Source organism: Maylandia zebra, linkage group LG20 (assembly GCF_041146795.1).
Source record: "Maylandia zebra isolate NMK-2024a linkage group LG20, Mzebra_GT3a, whole genome shotgun sequence".
In the NCBI taxonomy this organism is placed as follows: Eukaryota; Metazoa; Chordata; class Actinopteri; order Cichliformes; family Cichlidae; genus Maylandia; species Maylandia zebra.
The window spans coordinates 35,906,798-35,929,880 of record NC_135186.1 but is presented as its reverse complement, the minus strand read 5'-3'; the positions used below and the strand labels follow the sequence as shown (position 1 = coordinate 35,929,880).

The window sequence follows — 23,083 nt, the reverse complement described above, 5'->3', positions numbered from 1 at the left end:
AACATCTGTTCGTCTGCTGCTCACTTTTCATTTTAATTGTATTTAAATTGGACTTTTATTTATTTATTTATTGGGTGGGGGGGGGGCACCATCAGTTTTATTTTTAATTAATTTTTGTTTGATCAAATCTTTTTTCTACTTCTTTCATTCTTTTTGTTTGTTTTACTTTTACTATTCTTTTAGGCTGCATCTTTACGCAAAAAAAAAAAAAGCTAAACAAACAATTATAACAATTACTATTAACAATATAAACAAGTTTGAATACGCTTTACAACTATTAAGCACGAGGAAAGAGAATTTACGTGACGTCCGTGAAAGCCTCAGATAATTATTATGTAGTCAACACCAGAAACAACGTTAAATACACAAGTATGTATCAGCTGTGGACACCAGTAATAAAATGTGTATTTTGTAGAGGTGGAGGCTAACACGCACAGCAGTGTGACGTTAGCAAACCAGCTAACAGCTTTGCTTGTCGGGGGGTTCAAAGTTACTGAGCATCACACGATAAACGCGTTTAGTTAGCTCTCCGGAGGTTGGACGAACTCACCCCGCAGCTCAAGCGGAAAACTCCCACAGCTCCTGTTAATCTATCCGAGCACCGTGGATTAGACGTTTAAGTCTCCGCCCTCTAATTTGAAGCTGACATTCCTGTTTATGACTGCATCAACTGGGCTGTGGCGCTAACGGCTAACTAGCTAACAAGCTACCCCAGAAAACTTTGTTTACACTCCACGAGCTGCTCCTCCACCTCCGATTCATTAACTCCGAGCTCCGCGGGACTCACCCGCACTCCCTCCGCTCCTTTTACTCCATACCAGCTCCTCCAGAGTAAAGTTTGAAGCCCAGCGGGTCGGGATCTGGGAGTCGCACGATCCTGTCGGGGTTTGTGGGCTCCGCACACGCACACAGCTGACTAGCTGTATCCTTATTCCTGGGGCTGTCCACCCGCCGCAGCCTACAGGAGGAGGCGGCCCGGGGTTGGATATCGGGCAGCTGCCATATAAGGACATGCACTCTTCGGGTCCGACCAGCAGAGGGGGCTACATGCTCACTGAGTCGTCGCAATTAGTGAGATCAAAGCGATGGACTACCAAAAACAGATTTCTGTGTGCTTTTATGTCTAATATACTTAAAGTCGTATCATTTATGAGAGATATGTTTGCGATGTGTCTGGCAGGTTCTATATTAATTACCACCAACCTTTAATCACTTTTTGGCACAACACTGGAAGCGTTCTGTTCACAGGGGTCACAGTGCATCTATCCAGGGCTGCAGCAGCTATTTGAGCTGATAATTTAAGCTGCAAGTCCACAAGAGAGCTGAAACAGAGAGTGTGGGCAGGCAGGGTGGAGTGAGTGTCAAGGCAAGAGCAAGAGTGAAAGGGAAGTTTTAAAAGACAGTAGTGAGGCCTGTTGTGATGTGTGGTTTAGAGATGGTGGCACTGATCAAAAGACAGGAGGCTGAGGTGGAGATGTTCAGGCATTCAATGGACAAGGTTAGAATATTAGTATGTCAGAGGGACAAAGTTGGTTTGGACATGCACAGAGAGCGATAGTGGATATACTGGACAAAGGATGTTGAAGAGGAGCTGCCCGGCAGGAGGAAAAGGGGAAACCTCAGAGGGGGTTCATGGATGAGTTGATCTGCTGTAGGGAGACCTAAAAGGACCAACCAAAAGAAGAAGAACAGTACACAACAATCTGTAGAGATGAGTCTGTGGTCATATAACCGAATGAACTTCAAGCAATTATTTTCTTAATTTTTCATTCTCCTAGAATGAAGTATGAATGAAGTATACAGGACTGATAGTGACCTCCTAACCTGCTCACTAATACTGTTTTCATTCTTCCTGATGCTAAGACACACCAGAGACCAGAATAACTGTAAATGATCTCGCTATCTTGATAATTATGAAAGTTGAATGACTTGTTTCAACTTTGTGTTTATGAAACTGAATTCAAAAGTCCTACAGCAGTTTGATGGAAATAAAACAGGCAGTTTAGTAAGTCTCTAAAAGTTGGGATTCTTTGTGAAATTCTGATGTTTGATGATGACCGATGGATGAGAGACAGTGGAAGTGGCTAAAATAAGCCGGCCTGAAGGACATCGCAGAGGCTCTGACCATGGCCCCTATGCACCAGATAAACTGAGACAGGAGTCTACCACAGCACAAGCTACCACAGGATGCAAGCTGCATGCTGTGCAACAGTGACCCAGAGAGAGTCCAGCTCACAGTAGCAGGCTGTAGGATACGAGCTGAAACAGCAGACGCCGAGAGGCACAACCAAGTGGCTGGGATAGTGTGCACGAGCATCAGGGCTGCAGAAGGCCTGATAGGAGACACATCAGAAGGCAGCTGAGAAAGAATAGCAGGCTGAGGTCCTGTTGGGCAGAGAGGCGGCTGCTGGCCAACCACCACACAGTGGTGACTGACAGGGAACGGAAAGCCACAGCTGTGATAGATGTGGCAATCCCAGCAGACAGTAACATCAGAAATAAGGAGGATGGGGTAAAGGACAGGGCACTGAAGGAAGAAGTGGAGCAAACGTGTAGGAATAAAGCACAAAATGTCTCAGTGGTAATAGGAGCATTAGGAACTGTGAACCCTCAAACTGGAAGAGTGCAATAGGAACAGGATACCCACACACACCACCTCTGAGCTGAACAGCTCAGCTCACAAGTCTTTTTTCAGCGTCCTTCTTCCTGCCAGGAGTATAGGCCTGTGGCTGAGCAGCCTGATTGCAGGGCAGCAGTAGAGTTTCTGCAGCCCTCTCCGGACTCACAGCTCTGCTCCCACAGATCCTCTGCCTCTACCCAGAATTCAGCCTGAAGCCACGAGCTCCCAGCCAGCTGAGCTCATGCTAGCTGCCATCAGGTGAGTGTGGCTCTGGTGGAGTAACAGGAAATAATTGTGTTGCTCAACATTTTCTCACAGCTATTATACTCCAGTGTGAACACAACCGAGAAGCCATGGGATTTCATCATCACACATGATCAGTCACACCTTTTAAACTACTGTGGAGCATGTGATGAGGAAATACTCAAAGGTGGTTTTGATTTTACTGTAAAAACACACTTAAATATCCAGAGATGACATTTCTAACTAATCTTAGATTCTCACTGACTCCAGTCCAACATGCTTTCACTGCCTAACCAATTTTTTGGACAGTTCAAGTCACTTTATGTGTTAAATATGAAATAATTCTTATGACGATGATACTTTTTTGCACTGCGCTGTGGGAGCGTTATGTGGCTGCAGTAAGGAAATCAGATTTCACCAGACTACGTCATGCTCATCTGTGGCTCACACCTGCTCTGGGGCTGCAGCTGATAGGTAAGTTGGTTGATCATGTGACATAAAATGGGTGTCACAGATGTCATGATGTAAAAAACGTCCCGTCTTTACCACAGACCCTGAATGCTGCATTTGTAGACGTGAACAACCTGAAACAACCTGGACGGCGATACCTGCGCCAGGCTGAGACAGCGTCCACACCCAGCAGGATACGCTCAGAGACTTAGCAGCAGACGGTCGTAATTTGACTAACCTGAACAGGTACGAAAAACAACAACTGATCCAGCAGCCGTTACTGGGACGAGACCAGTACCGGTTACTGGGTCTGCTCAGTGTGTGAGTGCTTAAAACTGAAGTGGCCGTGGGTGTGTAGGCTGTGTGAACGGACTCTGTCAATGTTTAAGTGTTTTCGTGCCTTTGTGAGGATGGTAGTAGTTTTTAACATCTTTTAAATTTCCCAACTTAAATTCGGATGTTTTCAGAGTCACGTCAAAGGAATCTATGTTGGTATTTCAGTGCGTGGCCGTGACAAAAGGTGGAGAGAAAATAAGAAAGAAAAACCACATAAAGCAGGTGAAGCAGCAGGAATGTAAAACAGAGCCAGTCACAGTAGGATGTAGAAAGACGCTGTGCAGTTCCTCAGGAGGTATTCAAATTATGCAGCAACACTTTAAACAGAATCTTTACTCCAGATTAAATATTTAAAACTGAGATATTTTCACGCACGCTGTGTAAACAGGAGCATAAATACCAGCTCCTGTTCACCGAGTCTCTGTTTGGCCAGAATTCTGCCTCTTTGGTGTTCTAACAGGAAAATTAAGGGAGTGTCTCTGAGGAAATCTGTCTGTCTGACTCTTCACCAGTTGGTCTTAGAACTGAAGAAGCTTCTTAAAGGAAACTTAAAGAAGTCCAGACACTTTTCTTTCCAAGATCCTTGGATTATTTCCATGAAAATATTCCAAATTCAAGGGTGCTGAGTTGGAAACGTGATTGGACTCACACTTATTAATGGTCCAGCTGAGCTGAAAGACTTTATTCAGGATACATATGTGGTGTTTATTTAAAACATGCTGAAAGTGAAAGTTTTGCAGATGAGCTTCAGCACTGGTTCGTATCCATGGACGTTTGAGAAAACCAGGTGTGTAAAATGCAAAATGATTTCTGCATTTTTCTGCCTGCCTCCTCATTTTGAAGTCGGCCGTGTCTTTGTTCCCTTCTTGATTCATATTTTCAACCATTTTTATTCTTTTGTCCGCCTTTGAGGTCAGTTTGTGCCAAACTGGCATTCAGTCTATTTATCATTAACAGACCTGTTTGAGAACTTATTTTGGTTTCATTGTGTCTCTTTCTGGATGAAAGAAGCTTTAAAGTCATGCGATTTGTGCTTTTCGACCAGTGTTAAGCATTAACTTGTTAATAATTGGTGAATTTGACCTCACCAGCTGAAACATTCAGAGCCGAGTCACCGGCTAACCTGGAAACTGCTGCTGAGTTCACATGTATGCTGCTTCACGCCTGAACAAAGTGAGAAACCAGCAATGGTACAGTGAGGTTGGTGTGTCTTGAACTCTCTAACTGGGACTGTTAACGGAGCCTTAAAAACAGGAACGATTTATGAATTTCCATTTTAGAGTCATGATGAATCTGGATGTGTATAAATATGTGGAACAAACTATGAAGACAAGGAATCTTATGTGTTTCTCTCTGATGCCAGTGAATGGTAATGAGTAGAGTTCATGTTCTGGTGACAGGACTCTCTGTGGCGGCAGTGATGATGGCAGGAGGAAGTCGAATTGCACAACTATCTGTCGAGGTGGAGAGGAGGTCGGGGTGGATAAATGGGCTGACTAGAAATTGAATGTTAACGGTGGCATCTGTTGGTTTTCTATTGCTGCTTGTAATCTTTTATAACCTTAACTGAACATTTCATAGTGTTTAATCCAACTCACGAGTATTTTTATGCTTAAATCTAACAAGTGAGTAAAAAATTAAACCCATTGGAGTTGAAATGTTAGCCAGCACCTCCTGCACGCCTTGACCTTCCTAACACAGACATTGAAAGTCTCTGAAATGCACCGTTATTTACTGGCAACCCATAAAACTCCAGTGGTGCATATCAGGGAGGGGCAGGTAGCTGCCATTGAAGCTAGCTCTTAGCATTGATCTTCTAAGATTAGATGCTTCAAACACATCAGATGTCGGACCTTGTGTCCTTGAATTCAAAACCCCCTTAAATGCAGGTGTGTCCTACCAGAGCGCAGGACTCACACAGATCCTTTCTTAAAACTCATAAACAGAAAGAACAATAAAGCAGGCCACACAACACATGAACTATGCTGCCGTTTACCCAACGGTTTATTCCAAGGAGTTTGGAGCCGTTCACAGAATTTAAAGTCAGTTCTGGATATTTTACTGATTCGGTCAGAGCAGAGAGAGACGTGGCGCTCAGAGTCCTGACATCAAAGCTGTGGGACAGAAAGACGACAACCGTAAATAACAAAGATGGCCACGTGAGACTTTTTCCTGGTAACCACACAAGTTAAATTAAATGTAGGCGATACTTTAAAATAACAACTGAAATAAGGCTTTTCAAAACACCTGCTGAGCGGCGACACTTGTTTCTAGAACTTTTGTGGCAGTGACTACAAAGTAAGCCCCTCCTCCTTTCCCTGCAAAGTGCTGTTAACCCTGCAGGACTTCCTGGTTAAATAACATCAAAATCAACTTTGTGCTGTCACTCATTGTGAGGCTCTTCTGCATTTCAAATGGCACACCTTGCTCCAGGGCTCCTCGTCTAACACTTTCTCAGGCCGAATGAGTCTTTCAACCAAGTGTCAGAAACGGTGAAGCGAGTGTTTTAATTCTATGTTCAGTCTGAAAGCTAAGGCTGATTAGTTTACGCAGTTTTAAATCAAACTGTGTTTGTACTCGAAAGCAGCTCGATGACTGTGTAGCCAGAAGCTTAATTCCACAAAGTTCCCCTGGTTGTGAAAGGTGGTTGGGGTGGTGGCTGCAATATGATACTGTTTGTTTTGCCAACACAGGATTTTAAGGCCTTATGTCCTCTGATACAAAAACATCCTCGTCCACAGCCTGAAAAATAACCCAAGTCTGAATTGAACCTTCAAAGTGCTCAACTTGGCAAAGCAACTTGTAAACTGTTGCTCGCCTTGTGCTGTAATCTCGTATCGTGCAGGTTACAGTGAGGGTTGTTGTCGTCAGTCAGGTCGGTTGGTGTGTAGAAATCTGGTGTACTGAGGGAGTCACTCGACCGGTCGCACCGCATTTACGCCTGGGAGGGGCGGAGTGAAGACATCTGAAGAGTCACAGCTGGGCTGACTGACTGTTAACTAACCCGACCACAGCGAGTAACCACTTCACTTTAATTCCTGCAGGTTCCTCATTTTATTATTAGCAGCAGGCAGCCACTCGGCATATACATCTCTACTCATTCGCTCTGTTTGTGCCTCCTATAAGGTCATGTTATAGTGAGAAGTCATGGACAGAGTGTGTTTGTGTATTTAATATTGATATGGGTTCAACTTTAAAAAGGCTGCATTAAAAACAGTTTAATCAAATGTTTCAGGTCCAGGAAAATGAAAGTACGACCTACGACTCAGGCTCTCGCGTCACTGTGAAGGAATTTTGACCTGCTCGTCTTTACAGCCTTGCTTGCTCCAGTTCACTGACGTTTCTGAGCAGTGATTTATGCACAGCTGTATTGCACAGCTTGGCTTGGTTTTTCCATGATGACCGAACTCCTGCGCTTTGGTCTTGTCTGTTCCAAAGGTCTTGTTGTTTGTTCAGATTTGCATTTGCTTTGCAGACCTTTGAACGTTTAACATGTTAAACGTCTGACCTTGGACTGAATCCTGGAAGACTGTGACACTGTTAACATACAGCTGACACTCAAACTGCCAGACCTTCTGTTTGTATGGAGACGCTCACATTTACACCTACGGCTGATTTAGAGTAATCTTGTGACTGTAAATGTTAACTGATGACCTGGATAGTTCTGCTGTCAGCGTATGAAAAAGTAGCATCAGAGGGCGATGAAAATCGTATTGCACAAGGATGCGCTGTATCACAAAGAGCTGCAGTAGCTCGGCACACTCTCGAGGAACAGCAGTATTAAACACGGCAGCAGTTTTTTTTTTTTTTTCTTTATGGCTCAAACAAAAAACAGAATTTTCATGATCAAAACTATTGAAATGGAGTGAAAATGTGCAACAATAAAATAATTTAAAGTGTGTCAGCAAACAAACAGCTTTTCTGCACACAGGCCTGAGCATGCTGTCACTCGTCCATCAGACCAGTCAGACCAGTCAGCTCTGCTGGCAGACGACTCCTCCACACTCACACTGTCTCATGTTTCTCCGTCACACTCATGAGTTATGAAAGGATGTTTACAGGCCAAGATTAAGCTGGTGTTTAAAATCAAGCGGCACACTTCCTGCTCTCATTCTCAGCTGTACAAACTTGCTTTTGTGTCTCCTCCCCTGAAGACTGTTGAACATTTCCCCTTTTCCTCTGCAGTCATGAGGCTGATGTGGAGTTTCTCTCTGTCCCAGCAGCCTCACTCTCTCGTCCTCTTTCTCCATGTAGTTGCTCCTGTGAGCTGACGCTGGTGTGTCAGTTAAGCATCACTGACTCACCTTGCTGTTTCACCTGTGTAGTCATTAAATCTGGGAACACGTTTGCTTTGCAGCAGGGCCTCGCTCGTCGCCATTAGGACGATGCAGATGAGGATCAGACTAAATAACAGAAGCACCTGTCTGTGTGATGTATGGTTATAATGAAGATGCCTTCACAGCTTGGCTCACTGCCCTTGAGTGCCCCAGAACAGTCACATGTCATAAACAAGTTTTACTACCAAAAAGATTCTCAAACATTTAAAAAAGACAATATTTACTCCACCAGCTACTTCTGCTGCATTTTTTTTACGTCAGAATTTTTGAAATATTAAAAATGAGGAAAAAACTAAAGGTTTAAAAAAGTGTACAAAGAGTAGTATTTTCATCCAAGATGTAGTGAGGTAGAAGTAATACTATATGAATGTTTAAAGTAAAACTGCATTAGTTGTTCAGGAGTGTACACTCCCAACAATCTGGGAGCAACCTCTTGATGAGACAGTGAAGGCTGCCCTCAGGACCTCCTCCCACATCTGGATCAGGGCAGTGACCTCAGTGACCTCGTGGACTGTTTGTGGCACCCAGAGGTTCTTGGTTGGTTTCAGATCTGGGGAATATGAGGCAGTGGAGGAACCCAGAGTGCACTGCATTAGCAGAAGGGTAATGATGTCATTCCCGCATCTAAAAGCAGTCGGGATCTGTCTGCTCTTCCAAGAATATGCAGGATAAGGACGTGCCTCCTCAGGCCTCCACTGACGCTGGATGATGCATAAAACTTTCCTCAACGCCTCCAGACTCTCATGTCTTCCACATGTGTCAGACCTGCCAGTCCTGTTGATGTGTGGTGAATGCCATTAAAGCTGGGCTATAAGCCACTTTGTAGTGAAAAAATTGGGCCGCGAGGTGAAAAAGGTTAAGAACCCCTGATATAGACGATTTGAAAGTGCACAAAAAATGCAGCGCCAAAAAGTTGGTTCTGTTCATCTGGACGTAGCGCTTTCATTGGGAGAAACGTTTCGTCACTCATCCAGTGACTTCTTCTTCAGTCTCAGATGACTGCAGGCTTCCAACCTTATAAACAGTACATTTGAACAATGACTGAAATCAGCCCACTGAAGGAACAATGGGCTGTGAGGTCAGTTCCTTGATCATTAATATGCAAATAACCATGACCGTTGATCAACAACCACTGATCAATGGCCATGAGTACCATTCACAGAGAGTCGGGGAATGGCTGCAGACACAGCACTGTAAGGTGAAAGATGTACCCTTAGGCCCGCTCCTCGACTCAGAAATGCAGTCAGCTGAGACTGAAGAAGTCACTTGGATGAGTAACAAAACATTTCTCCCAGTGAAAACGTTACATCGAGTTAACCAGAATCAACCTTTGGGACCTCTTCAATTCAGTTTCTGACAGGTTGAAGTGATTTTCCTGGCCATGCTTCTTTTCCCTCCTCTCACATAGGAGCAGATATTGGTCCTGCTGCTGACCTTTGTGTGTCTGTCTTCTCTAACGGTCATGTCATGGACTGTGCTGGGAGGCGCACGGGCCTTCTTGCGATGCAATGAATGGACATGCCATCCTTGAGACGCTGGTGCAGGTAACATCTGATGGTCACTAACAAAACACAAAACTAGAGAGGAAGGAAGAGGAGAGTCATCTGTGAACGCCGCCTGCTAACACATTCGCTTTTGGGACGTTCTCTTGTTGTTGCCTCTCCAGTGCACCTCATGCGTCCAGACTGGACAGACTGATATTCCTCAAGTTTACCTGACTGTGTCGTACTGTGATGGTCAGCTGCTCCCTGAAGTTTTCTGAGCAGTTTTTGTTTCCATTATGAGCTGATATCTGTAACAATGTGACAGAAATTTGGCTCAGTGTAGAAAGTAACTGTAGAACAAGGATCAGCCTGCTGTGTGTCCTGTAATCTCTGTGTTGACTGAATCTGTATTTATCATTGGTCCCTGTTTCATTTAGGATTGTGCTTTCTCATATTTGCATTCAGGTTAAAAATGTAGTCATTTCATATATAGGTTATCAATTTGTGTAACATTTACACTAATAATGTGAGCCAGAGGCTGCGAACAGGAAACGATGATGCGTCGAGTTTGACAGAACTTGTGTAAGAATATCGATAGAAATGGAGACTGTGGGCAGTGTGGTTGTGCCGTGAGTGGCGTTGCTGCTGCACAGTCTTTGTGTGATGGTTGTAAATTGCTTCTGTGTTTCTGCATGTGCAGACAGGAAGTGTGGTTATTAATCTGTAGTGACACCACAGTTACTGTCAGGCCTTGCTCTGTCGTCTTGGCTTTTTGGGGTGATTCATGGCTGCACGCAGGTCGGACCTGCAGGATGGTTGATTGTCATTGGAATCTTTTATTCTCACTATTATATCAAATTTCCAAACTCAAGGCATTGTGAAGACATTCCACAAGTTGGTTTCTTTAGCTTATTCCACGTCAGTGAGAGCTGTGCGTTTTGGACACTGTGCTTTGCATCAGTGACATCGTGCGTCTTTTATTCCTTCACAGATCCAACCATGAGGTGGCGCTCTTCTGGTCTTTCCCTCTTCCTTTTGCTCTCCATTTTTGTCTTGAAGTCAGCAACTGAACTCAGGATCTGTGCCTACAACGTGCAGAAATTCGACTCTGCGAAAGCATCAGACGAGAGACTGATGCACTATCTCAAACTGGTAACACACACTTTATTATGCATTTTATATTATATTTTTTCCTGCTGCCGTTATGAATGAATTATTGGCAGAATTGGATCTGGTGCTGTATTTATGACTCGACCTATGACCTTTTTTCTGTGTGCCCATGTGTCTGTCCAGGTCCTGACTCGTTGTGATATCAGCCTCCTACAGCACGTGGTGGATCCAGACGGTCGAGCCATTGAAAAGTTGTTGTCTGTGCTCAACAGGTAAACATTCACTGGAAACTCTGGCTACAGTTTAAACTATCAGCATGAAAATCTTGTCAGCTGAGTTTCAGCCCTTAAAGAGGACTTATTCTACTCATTGCTCATTGGTTGCTAATCGTAAAGAGAAAGTTTGACCATTAGGTAGGTGGGACTTCTGTGGTCTCGGACAGAGACAGTGTGTGCTTGAAATAATCATATGATGATGTCATTATTCACTATTATTGATTATTTGTAGTTCTCCTGGATGTCCCATTCTGCGCTCACTCACCTGACCTGGCAACTTTGTTCTCTCTTCTCAAATAAAACCAGCCATATAATAGTGCAGGGCTCCATAAGATTACCTTGCCTCACATCACTTACATAATTTAGGGTATTTGATTTTTGTAGACCCACTCCCAGAACATTTTGATTACACTTCATATATTTGACAGGAAAAAGTATAAGCAGGAAAAGCATTTTCCAAAATCTTCAGCATGAAGCGAGACTGTGTGAGAGCAAAAGGGAAGTCTGACCCTTTCTAATACAGCAGCTGTGAGCTCTATGAAAACACAGCACGATGGCACTAACAGGTGTCAGCATGATTCAGTTGGCTGTGGCTTACTCCTGTTTTATGTTTGTACTCTGTGTGTACTGACAAAGCTACAGTTCACTACCAGTCAGTGTTTTATGATAACGATGCAAAGAGATTGCTGTATTGCTAAAGAGTACGTGGGCATGTTGCTGACATACAAGACCGTAAACTGCTCGATCTTTTAATATACTCAACTAGTATTCTAACACTGCTTAACCACAATATGTGCATAATGATGGTCATTATGTGTCTGCTGTCTGCCTTCAACAGGGGATCTGACAGGTACACTGGATTTAATGAGCATGTGAAGTATCATCTAATCATATTCATTAATCCTAATAATCGAAATCTACACCCTTTACTAACCAAAATGCCTGAAATGGTAACACTTTACTTTGGAAAGTCACTATTAGAGAAAATCGGGATGGAAATGTGTCATACAGGTTTATCAGTCCAGTATTTGTTAAAGGGAAAAGCATGAACTGAATGATTCTGATTTAACTCTGAACAACTTGAAAGCCTCCTAGTCAGTAGCAGGGCCTTAAAAAGAGGTTCAAGGGCCACTAGTGACCCTTGAACCTCTTCATGAGCTGAGCTGTTTCTGTCATTTTCATGTCTGCTTATAGAGCGACACGTTAGAAGTTAGTGAGGGCGGTCTCTGCTCATGCACTTACCGTGGGAAAAACCTGGAAACTATTCTAAAGGTCATCAAACCTCATCTTTATTGACGCGCATGGAGATGTCAAAACTTGTTGTTATGGTTACGGGGAGGTGGTAAAATGCAGTCTTTATGGGGAAAAGAATAGAAACACAGAAACTAATATCAATCTAAATGCCAACTCAAGTAACGTTCACTACAACCCTGATTATTATTATTATTATTATTATTATTATTATTATTATTTATTATTGTTAAATTTGGTAAAAATGTAGCTCCTTTTTAGTCTGAGTGAGGACTCAAAACGCTTGCCTCATTCACACACATTCACACACATTCACACAAGCACTTTCTTCTATGCTTTTCCCATGTAAGTGCTTTCTATCTAACATGAACACATTTCTACTCACAATGGTGAAGTAGCATGGAGACCTGAGCAGCCAAGGATCAAAGCTGTAGTAAATGCAGATGAGCACACATGTGAAAGCACATAACGAAATGTAAATATGTGATGTGTTTATGGACTGCTGACTGTTTAAATTGCAAAAATATTTATCAACTAAGTGGTTACTGTGAAAGGTACTTTCGACTTAACAAAATAAAGTGTTACCCATCAGTGCAGTGTGTCCAAGCTTTGGGTGGGCGCTGTACAAAAAAAACATGCTGTGGGTTCAAGTTGAAGAATAAACATTTTCATGTTTGTTTGTTTTGTAAATTGTACTTTTATTTAGCTAGATGTAAATATCCCAAACTACAAATTTCACGTGCTGAAATATGTCTCATATTTCTGACAGCGTGACTGAAATACTTTCTGTACATGTATAAAGCTTAGTAGGCCGGGTGCTAAGCCCTGGGGAGCTCCACTTCTGGGACTATCACGCTGGACTGTTTTAATGTGCTTTTCTAGTATTAAGACTTCATCTCAAGAAATCTTACTGTCATATTTAACCAAAGTCCCATAATAAAAGTCCATGCAACATTTTCATAAGACTACAGTAGATTAAAGTGCCAAGTTTCAGTATTAATTTTAGTAGCATTACAACAGAAATAGTTTGAAAAGCTTCTAATGTAAGTGGACATGAAATAGTTGCTAAGCGACATTAGGAGTCACAATGTAACGAGAAAAATGGCTACATGAGTTAAAAAAAAAAAAAAAAAAAACACAGAATGAAACTACAGCGGTCTCATAAAACAGAAACATTCGATTAAAATGATGGAAAGAGAAGGCGAGGGGAAATGCTCAAAAGCAGCTAAACAGAGCTAAAATAAAATAAAAATAAAAAATACTCCAAATAGAAGTACCTGGATACTATGTTTAGGTGTAGTAAAAATCATGGGACTGGGCTACATTAGCTTTAGTCATGTTAGCATATTATTTAGCATTTCAGGCACAAAAAGCATTAATGTGTTTCTAAAACATGATAATGAGGTTACATGCAGATTTACATACATGCATGTATGACTTCCCACCACGAACACACATGCACAATCTTGGGTTGTGTGTGTGTGTGTGTGTGTTGGGGGGGTTTTGGGTTGTTGTTTTTTTTTTTGTTTTTTTTGAAAGTGTAAATAAAAAGACCATTTAAAAAAGGACATTTCAGTGACTAGGGCACTGGTTACCTAAAAAAATGCAATTTGTTTAAATTGTAGGAATGTTGGTATAAATTTGCTTGAACAATGTGAAGAGAGGTGCACGAGGGAGCGTTCATCGAGGCGTGAACTCCAGCAGAGCAGATCACTGGGATAAATCTGACTTTAGCTTCCTTGTTTCTCTGAAAGAACAATGAGGACTGCTCTGTAATGCTCACCTGATGGCTTCATAAGCCCCAGCGGTCCTTGTGCTCCTCTGTTCACATTGATGTTTTGGCGGGCTCGTGTATTGCGTACTGTGTGACGTGCAGCTCCTTTCTCTGCTGCGTTTTTCCACATTCTTGTCTCCTTCTCTGCGTTGAGGTATGAAGAGTACGACTACGAGGCAGTGGCCAGTGAGAGTTTGGGAAACTCTCCTGACGACAAGCAGAAGTATGTTTTCATCTACAGGTAAGACATGGCTGTGGTCAGTGGCGGTCCTAGCCTGTTTGGCGCCCCGGGCGAACACTCCCTCTGGCCTGTATTGCCTGCATCTTTTGCTCGTTTCTCTTCGCTTCTTTTCTATTATTTCTAAACTGAGCACCTGATGGCTTTCAACTTTTTCTTGTCCATCTTCCATTGGTTTTAATTTTGCCCTCCAGTATGAACACAAATCCACCAACTCGAGGATCACCACAACATGATCTAACACACCTACACCTTAGTTCACAGATTCACTTTGTCTAAGGTTTATTTCTGGGATTTCACACAACCCAGGATTCAGATTATGAATACATAATGGGCTTGGATTCACATCATTATGAATGAAATGTGCTCTATTTGGAAGCAGCCCCTCCCCTTTCGACGGGTTGTGTGTGAGACTTTAAATCATCAAACTATAAAATATAAATTTTAAATTGTTATTGACCCTTTACCCCTGGTCCTAAAGTGTAGATTTATTTTCTTATTCTTCTTATATTTATTGTTTGTTTACTTGCACTGCTGTAACTGGAGCCTCGTCGTCTCGTCTCTCTATATACTGGACTGTATGGTAAATGGCCTGTATTTGTATAGCGCTTTACACATCCAGTCATTCACCCATTCACACTGGTGATGGCAGTTACATTGTAGCCACAGCCACCCTGGGGCGCACTGACAGAGGCGAGGCTGCCGGACACTGGCGCCACCGGGCCCTCTGACCACCACCAGTAGGCAATGGGTGAAGTGTCTTGCCCAATGAGTACAAGCAATTTTTCTTTTTTGTTTTTCCTTTCCGAACACCCTGTTCGAACATAAGAGTGTCCATAAGTTCACGTGGCACCAGGACGCTCTAGGCCGTAGGTCGATGATCGATTTTGTAATCGTATCAGCAGACCTGCGACCATATGTTCTGGACACTCGGGTAAAGAGAGGGGCTGAGCTGTCAACTGATCACCACCTGGTGGTGAGTTGGATCAGGTGGCGGGGGAGGACGCTGGACAGACCTGGTGCACCTAAACGCGTAGTGAGGGTGTGCTGGGAACGTCTAGCAGAGGCCCCAGTCCGCGAGATCTTCAACGCACACCTCCGGCAGAGCTTCAACAGCATTCCGAGGGAGACTGGGGACATTGAGTCCAAATGGACCATGTTCAGCGTCTCCACTGCCGAAGCTGCTGCATTGAGCTGCGGCCGCAAGGTGGTTGGTGCCTGCCGTGGTGGTAATCCCCGAACCAAATGGTGGACACCAGAGGTGAAGGGAGCCACCAGGCTGAAGAAGGAGTCCTATCGGGCTTGGTTAGCCTGTGGGACTCCGGAGGCAGCCGACAGGTATCGACAGGCCAAGCGGAATGCGGCTCGGGCAGTGGCTGAAGCAAAAACTCGGGTGTGGGAGGAGTTCGGAGAGGCCATGGAAAAAGACTTTCGGACTGCCTCAAAGAGATTCTGGCAAACCGTCAGACGTCTCAGGAGGGGAAAGCGGTGCTCTACCTGCACTGTGTATAGTGCTGGTGGAGCGCTGCTGACGTCGACTGAGAAAATTGTCAGGCGGTGGAAGGAATACTTCGAGGACCTCCTTAATCCCACTGACACGTCTTCCGAGGAGGAAGCAGAGTCTGGGGATGAGGGGAATGACCCGCCAATTTCCGGGGGCGAGGTCACTGAGGCAGTTAAACAACTCCTTGGTGGCAGAGCCCCTGGTGTTGATGAGGTCCGCCCCGAGTTCCTGAAGGCTCTGGACGTTGTAGGGCTGTCCTGGTTGACACGCCTCTGCAATGTTGCGTGGAGATCAGGGGCAGTACCTGTGGACTGGCAGACCGGGGTGGTGGTCCCCATCTTTAAGAAAGGGGACCGGAGGGTGTGTTCCAACTACAGGGGGATCACACTCCTCAGCCTCCCTGGGAAAGTCTATGCCAGGGTGCTGGAAAGGAGAGTTCGTCCGTTAGTCGAACCTCGGATACAGGAGGAACAATGCGGTTTTCGTCCTGGTCGCGGAACACTGGACCAGCTCTTTATCCTCTCCAGGATACTTGAGGGTGCATGGGAGTTTGCCCAACCAGTCTACATGTGTTTTGTGGACTTGGAGAAGGCATTCGACCGTGTCCCTCGGGGTGTCCTGTGGGAGGTGTTGCGGGAATATGGGGTGTCTGGCCCATTGCTACGGGCCATTCGATCCCTATACAACCGTTGCAAGAGCTTGGTTTGCATTGCCGGCAATAAGTCGGACTCGTTCCCGGTGGGTGATGGGCTTCGCCAGGGCTGCCCTTTGTCTCCGGTTCTGTTCATAATTTTTATGGACAGGATTTCTAGGCGCAGCCAAGTGGCGGAGGGCTTTCGCTTTGGTGGCCTCAGAATCTCATCTCTGATTTTTGCAGATGATGTGGTTCTGTTGGCTTCATCGGGTGAGGGCCTCCAGCTCGCACTGGAACGGTTCGCAGCCGAGTGTGAAGCAGCGGGAATGAGGATCAGCACCTCCAAATCTGAGGCCATGGTTCTCAGCCGGAAAAGGGTGGAGTGCCCACTCCGGGTCGGGGATGAGTTCCTGCCCCAAGTGGAGGAGTTCAAGTATCTCGGGGTCTTGTTCGCGAGTGATGGGAGAAGGGAGCCGGAGATCGACAGACGGATTGGGGCTGCAGCTGCAGTAATGCGGACGCTGCACCGGTCCGTCGTGGTGAAGAGGGAGCTGAGTGTAAAAGCGAAGCTCTCAATTTACCGGTCGATCTACGTCCCTACCCTCACCTATGGCCACGAGCTGTGGGTAGTGACCGAAAGAACGAGATCGCGGATACAAGCGGCAGAAATGAGCTTCCTCTGAAGGGTGGCTGGCCTCTCCCTCAGAGATGGGGTGAGAAGTTCGGCCATCCGGGAGGGGCTCAGAGTAGAGCAGCTGCTGCTCCACATCGAAAGGAGCCAGCTGAGGTGGTTCGGGCATCTGACAAGGAAGCCCCCTGGGCGCCTCCTGGGTGAGGTGTTCCAGGCATGTCCCACCGGGAGGAGGCCCCGGGGCAGACCCAGGACACGCTGGAGAGATTATATCTCTCGGCTGGCCTGGGAACGCCTTGGTGTTCCCCTGAATAAGCTGGAGGAGGTGGCTGGGGAGAGGGAGGTCTGGGCCTCTTTGCTTAGGCTGCTGCCCCCGCGACCCGGCCCCGGACAAAGCGGATGAAGATGGATGGATGGATGGATGGTTTTTCCTTTTTTTTTTTTTTTGCCGATGCCCGTGATGCCGCCCCCACCACGATCCCGCCCCGGGCAACCACCCGTGTCGCCCGTATCAAAAACCGCTACCGGCTGTGGTCCAGGACTGGAAAAAGACCTCTCTGTGTTGGCTTCATCCTGCTGCTCTGGTGTTTGTTGCTTGTAGGCTACAAGATTGTTTGCAGTACGTGAACACCAACTGTGATTCGGCGATCTCTTGCTGATTTGAACTGTAAAGTGTAGACGAGCGTCTGTGCTTCACAGCTACTGTTAAAGTACATTAATCAAATGCAACATTTAAAATTGTCCAGCTTTGGATAAAGCGTGACCTCGCCGTCACTTTCACCCTGCCACTTAATCGTCATGAAGGAGGGGCTGAACAAAAATTAGATTAACCAGGGGTCACATGCTGCTCGTACCAATGATTAAACAGCATTTAATCTTTTCTTCTCCAAACAGGATGCAGACGGTGAACGTGACGGGTCAATACCAGTACAGGAGCCAGCAGTCGTTTGTCAGAGAGCCTTTTGTGGTTCGCTTCCAAAGCAAGAATGCATGTTAGTGCATAAGAAAACATTTTGAATGCTTTTCTTCTTAGTTTCAGATTTAAACTAAAACGGTGCCCTTCATTCTTCTCTTTTTTCTTTCTCTTCTTGTTTTTCCTTTTCTCTTTCCACCCGGCAGCGATCGGGGAGTTTATCTTGGTCCCTCTCCACAGTGAGCCCAGCAAGGCCGTCCAGGAGATCAACAAGCTTTACGACGTCTTTGTGGAAGTCAGCAAGAAATGGAACAACACGGTGCGAAAACTCATCTAATAACAGGCTTATCAGAACAGATGTGACAGAGAACTTTTTTCTGATTTTCACATAATCCGTGTTTGTAAAGGTCTGCTTTAAAATGGAAAATGACTTTATTCACATAGAGCCTTTCAAGGAATCCAAGGTCACTTTATACACAAAAGTCAAAAACCACTGACTTTGAAACCATAGCCTGACTCTGCACTCAGGATTTTGAAGCCTCGGTATCAGCACTTTACCATCTGCAGTGTTGTTGGATAATTTATTTGCAGGCAAAAGTGTCCGTATTTAGACAGATGTCAGGTTTATCAGCAAGCTTTAACTTGGAAATATAAAAATAAATAGAAGCACTGACTTCATCAAGATGCAGATATTTATAGAGACTAAAAGCATTTATGCATGTCTTTTAAATGTAAACATTTTTACCCCTGGGCTGTAAATGGTGTATTGTCATCACCCCACCGGGCAGGACGAACACGCGAGTTTGTGAATGTGATAACTTGAGAACAAGGCGATGTAGGAGTTTCAGATTGAAACCACAGGTGCATCTGCTTGGAGGCTGAGGGGCAGCACTGGCCTTCACAGCAGGATTTAAAAAACTGGTGAAGTTTTACTGTGGGATTCTTTGGAGGCTGACTCACTCGCTTTGTTGTGTGTGTAGAATGTGATGTTCCTGGGAGATTTCCATGCCAGCTGTGCGTATGTGAAACGAAGTGACAGGAAAAACATACGGCTGTTCATGAAGTCGGAGTTCTCCTGGCTGATCAGAAACCGAGAGGACACCACTGTCACCGACGCGACCAGCTGTGCATACGACAGGTGTGTGCTGACAAAACTGTGGATTAACATATAACAGCTGGTGAATGTAGAGAGTTACCTGCTGGATGTCAGCTACAGTTAATCTTATTGTTATTAATCTAACTTTAAAGGTTCATGTGTGGATGAGGAGTTTTATGTTCTTGCATTTAATTTTAATGGTTTGTGTGTGTTTGAACAGAAAATAATGTGTGCGTGTGTGTGTGTGTGTGTGTGCGCGCAGGATTGTTGTGCATGGAGAACCCTTCCTGAGGGCAATCAAGCCATTCTCTGCAAAAGTCTTTGATCTCGGAGCGGAGTTCAAAATGTCCAGGAGCGAGGTAACTGATCACATGACACCACATATATACTGGTCACATTTAATAGGTCTAATAAAACACAATCACAGCCTTCCTGAAGCATTTGGAAGCGTCAGAGTTTGTTACAGTCTTTATAGTTATAGTTCCTGCCCAGCAGGACAAACGCTGCTGTCTGTCTTCAGTGTGGGTTATGATCATCTGCTGATTATGCTGACATTTGGCTGCTTGTAGTCTTCTTGACATTTTTTTTTTTTGGTACGGCATTCTCTCTGAAAGCATGAAATTGATATTTAAGAATCCTCTGCAGCGCCCTCTAGTGTGCAGACATAGACAGTTTGTTTACTCATTAACGGTCTGTAAAAGTCTTATCATATCAAACATATAAAATTTAACTCTGAATCATTTGGATTTGCAATAATTTGGTACACATCTGAAAAGGAAGTTTGATAAATTAGAACATCTTAGTGGGTTCAATTTATCTACATGTTTATTTTAAAGTTATGAGTAATTTGTATTTTAGGATGATGGCACATCAGTAGTTTCTTGAGCTGTAATGAGAGTACGTGCGAAGCCTGAGCCCTCAAACAGATACACTGCATGATAAAGGAGTCTGATGTTTTTCCTGTTTTTAGCTGACAAGAGTGTGCTGTAACACATCTGCTTCAAGGTTTCATGTCTTGTGCATTCAGATCATTCTCTGTAAACAGATGTTTGTGTGGGAAAATTCCACTACGTCAGCTTTGAGTACTCGGAGCAGAAAAGCCTATTTAAGAACCGGTCTATTTACCATTCTGAAATATTCAGACCAGTCCGTCTGGCACCAACAACCACAGCAGGTTTCAACGTCACTTAAAGCCCCTTCCTTGCTCATCCTGATGCTCTGTTTGAGCTGCTGCCGTGTGACTGATCACATCTGTGTTAACGAGCAGCTCAACACTTTGCTAGGTATACCTAATAAAGTGGCCACTCATTATGTAGAAATTATATTATTTGATCCGTAAGATTAATTGATACATGTGGAATAATGAATGTGTATACTACTTTAATATTGTAAGCACTGATCTGTTGCTGGGTAGCTTTATCTATAATAATACAGCATCTGAAAAAACGGTATTTAAATCCAAAATATAGAAAGCTGCACAACATAGTTTTGGATTTCTTCCTCCTTTTTTAAAAAATAAATGTCATTTTTAAGTGATTGGCTTTTATCCTCATTCTCAGGCCGGGTTTGCCAGGACACCTTAAATATCTGTCACCTTTTCCTGTGTGTCCTGTTAAAACAGCCGATGTAAATACTGTTTGATGATGTCTGACTCTGACTTCCATTGCTTCTGTCTGCCAGGTGGTGCAGCTGAGCGACCATTACCCAGTGGAAGTGGTATTAAAGAGCTCCGCCCTCTTGCTTCAGGCCACGCCCCTCCTGAGCCTAATAAGTGCCTCTGTGATCCTCTGGTCCTTCCTCTCTGCCCTGTGATCATCCCAGGCTCTGAATGCTTTATATACTCGTTTGTCTTTTTTTTATTCCAAAACCAGTTCACCTTCTAGCTGTGCCAGGATCACTCGGCGCTGTCCGTTCTTTTAACACGGGTTTATTTTATAGTCCCAGCTCTACTGCTCTTAGACCAAAGTGAAGTGACTGAGCAGCGAGGCAGCTCCAGGAACAGAATGTGTAAAATTTTAAAACAAAAATTCAAATATGAGACTTTCAGGGTTTTTGGTGCTGATTTTAAAATATTTTAAATTAAGGTTTTTGCATGAAGACAAAAGTGCATCCAACAGTCTTGTTTGTTATGAGGTGAAAATGTAATCTGATTTTATTTTTTAGGAGTTCTTTGTTTTCTTCTTCCTTCCATCTTTTTCTTGATGTGTCCCCCTCGGGTCTGTACAGAAACTGATGTAAATATTTAGAATTCCTCTGAAAATGTTAAGATTTTCATTGCTTGAGTTTTATAAAATTCAGTAAAGGTTTTTTTTAATAGTAAAATAAAATTTAAAAAACATTCTTAAGATGTTGTTATTTTGGGACGAGCTGCCTGCATTGATACAGGTTCACCTGAAAACACCACAGGGATGGATCGATTACTAAATGAGTTAAAGGGTTTCAAAAAAATCATCGGTCTGTCATTTTTCCTCAGCAGACAGGTGTTGAACGTTCTCCTGTTTTTACCTTGAAGCGACTGTTGTTGTGAATTGGAATTAAAACTGAGCAGAACGCGTCTTATCCTGCATTTCTTCTTACTGCAGTAAGAAAACACTTCATCCACCACAAAGTTTTTAAGGATGTATTTCAAATTGATTTGCTGATCCTATCACCTTTGATTATTTGTATATCAGTGAAAGAACATTAGTATGTCAGTCTGAAATTCACTTAATCACAAAACTAATCTGTTGATTGGGATTATGGAGACATTTTATTTTTATAACACTCCTTAATCTCATGAGCATCAATGAGATTAGTGAGTGTCGTGGCATAATACCTTTCCAGCACACTTCACTTTTTCCTGACTGCAGCCTGCATAGATCAGTGCTTTGGGCTCGGGGGATCGATCCAAACACTGATAGTATCAATATCAGTGTTGATATCAGCATTGGATCAATGATAGTGTTAAAATCAAATCGCTTTTGTCACATCACCTGTGCAGGTACACTGGTACAGTACATGTGAGTGAAATTGTTGTGTGCGAGCTTCACAAGCAACAGGTGTGCAAAATACAATAACATAAGAACAAGCAAAATATAGGAATGGCTAAATCTGAGAATTATATGAATAAATATATGTACGATATAAGAGTGTATGCACATTACTGAATGTGTATACTAAATATGTATATCTACGTGTGTGTGTGTGTGTGTGTGTGTGTATACATATTTTACAAATTAGAGTTTAAAATAAAATATATAAAATATACAGAGGCTGGTAGTTGGATATTGATATTATTACAGGATCAATGCTGGACTTTGCTTCTCTGCTGTAAGTTCAATACTTTGCTCTCGGTCATCAGAAAGGAAGCATGTAAACACCTCTCATGCTGTCACACTTTGCTCCGCCCCTTCTCAACCACTGAGCCAGCCCTGCTTGATGTTGGCCCACTGAGTCACGTGACTGTGGAACTACTGAACAGCACAGGAGGAAAGAGGTGGCGGAGCAAAGTGTTCCTGCAGCAGAGGAGCGGTGTTTGCACAGACCTGTCTCCTCTCTGATACGGGAGCGACTTAGTGGACTTAGGTGATCGATCCCAGCGTTGTTAAGGTTACCGCTGATATTTGAATCGATCCACCCACTGATCATTTCCTTGCCACGACTCTTTGTGAATGAGGGAACAGTAAAAATAAGCATCTGGTGCTTGTGCGTGTCGTCATTCTGCAAGCACAACACACTTCATGCATCACAAACTTTCATTATTACTGTAAAAAAAAAATCCCATTGCTCGCGCTTTTTAAAAACTTTTTTGGGGGGTTGTTGTCGTTGTTTTACAATTCAGTTGCATTAATATAGATAGCCTGCTATTTGTGTGCAATGTATTCATTTATGTTTTCTTGCTGTTTGTATCTAGTGGCTTCTCAGAATATGCATATATTATCTATGTATACATAGATAATATGAGTCTGATAGCTTTGAAAGCAGAACAAAGAGATGGTGACTACCTGCTTTTTTACTCCCGTGGTACCTCCTCTTTTGCCGTGCACGCCTTGTCAGTGTCCCCGGAAACAGCAGCGGGTTGAGCCCTCCTCTTCCTGCCTGCTCTCCGCTCACTGCTTTAGGAAACGTGGCCTTATCAGGACTCCAGCAGCACAGCGGTAGATGAATGACAGACTCCCCGCTTCAGCTTCCACTTCTATCCGCCTGTC

General features: G+C 43.9%; 2 protein-coding genes across 6 annotated transcripts in view; one reads left to right on the top strand and one right to left on the bottom strand.

Moving 5' to 3' along the window:
• snx21 (sorting nexin family member 21) overlaps positions 1–22,976 on the bottom strand; it is a 40,174-nt gene extending 17,198 nt beyond the window's left edge. The window contains exon 1 of one of the 3 annotated variants that reach the window (XM_076878858.1): positions 22,880–22,976. The gene's annotated coding sequence lies outside the window, so the exon portion shown is untranslated. Of the gene's footprint in view, positions 1–550; positions 766–787; positions 980–22,879 lie in introns of those variants that run through there. The other 2 variants (XM_004573227.2, XM_004573228.4) reach the window with 2 other exon arrangements.
• Positions 3,415–21,451, top strand: LOC101477732 (deoxyribonuclease-1). Of its 3 annotated transcripts, XM_004573229.5 has the most exons (10): positions 3,415–3,559; positions 10,462–10,622; positions 10,764–10,852; positions 11,694–11,705; positions 14,035–14,121; positions 17,782–17,879; positions 18,007–18,119; positions 18,781–18,938; positions 19,159–19,255; positions 20,577–21,451. In XM_004573229.5, exons 2-10 carry the CDS (start codon positions 10,470–10,472, stop codon positions 20,706–20,708), a joined length of 939 nt encoding a protein of 312 aa, XP_004573286.1. In that variant the 5' UTR covers positions 3,415–3,559; positions 10,462–10,469; the 3' UTR covers positions 20,709–21,451. The 3 variants fall into 3 exon arrangements, 2 of the variants coding, with proteins under 2 accessions (XP_004573286.1, XP_004573287.1); XM_004573230.5 differs by lacking the exon at positions 11,694–11,705; XR_013095081.1 differs by lacking the exons at positions 3,415–3,559; positions 10,462–10,622; positions 10,764–10,852; ... (4 more) ...; positions 19,159–19,255; positions 20,577–21,451 and adding an exon at positions 14,128–17,506 and having other exon boundaries at positions 17,782–17,872.
• Positions 22,977–23,083: the final 107 nt, after the last annotated feature.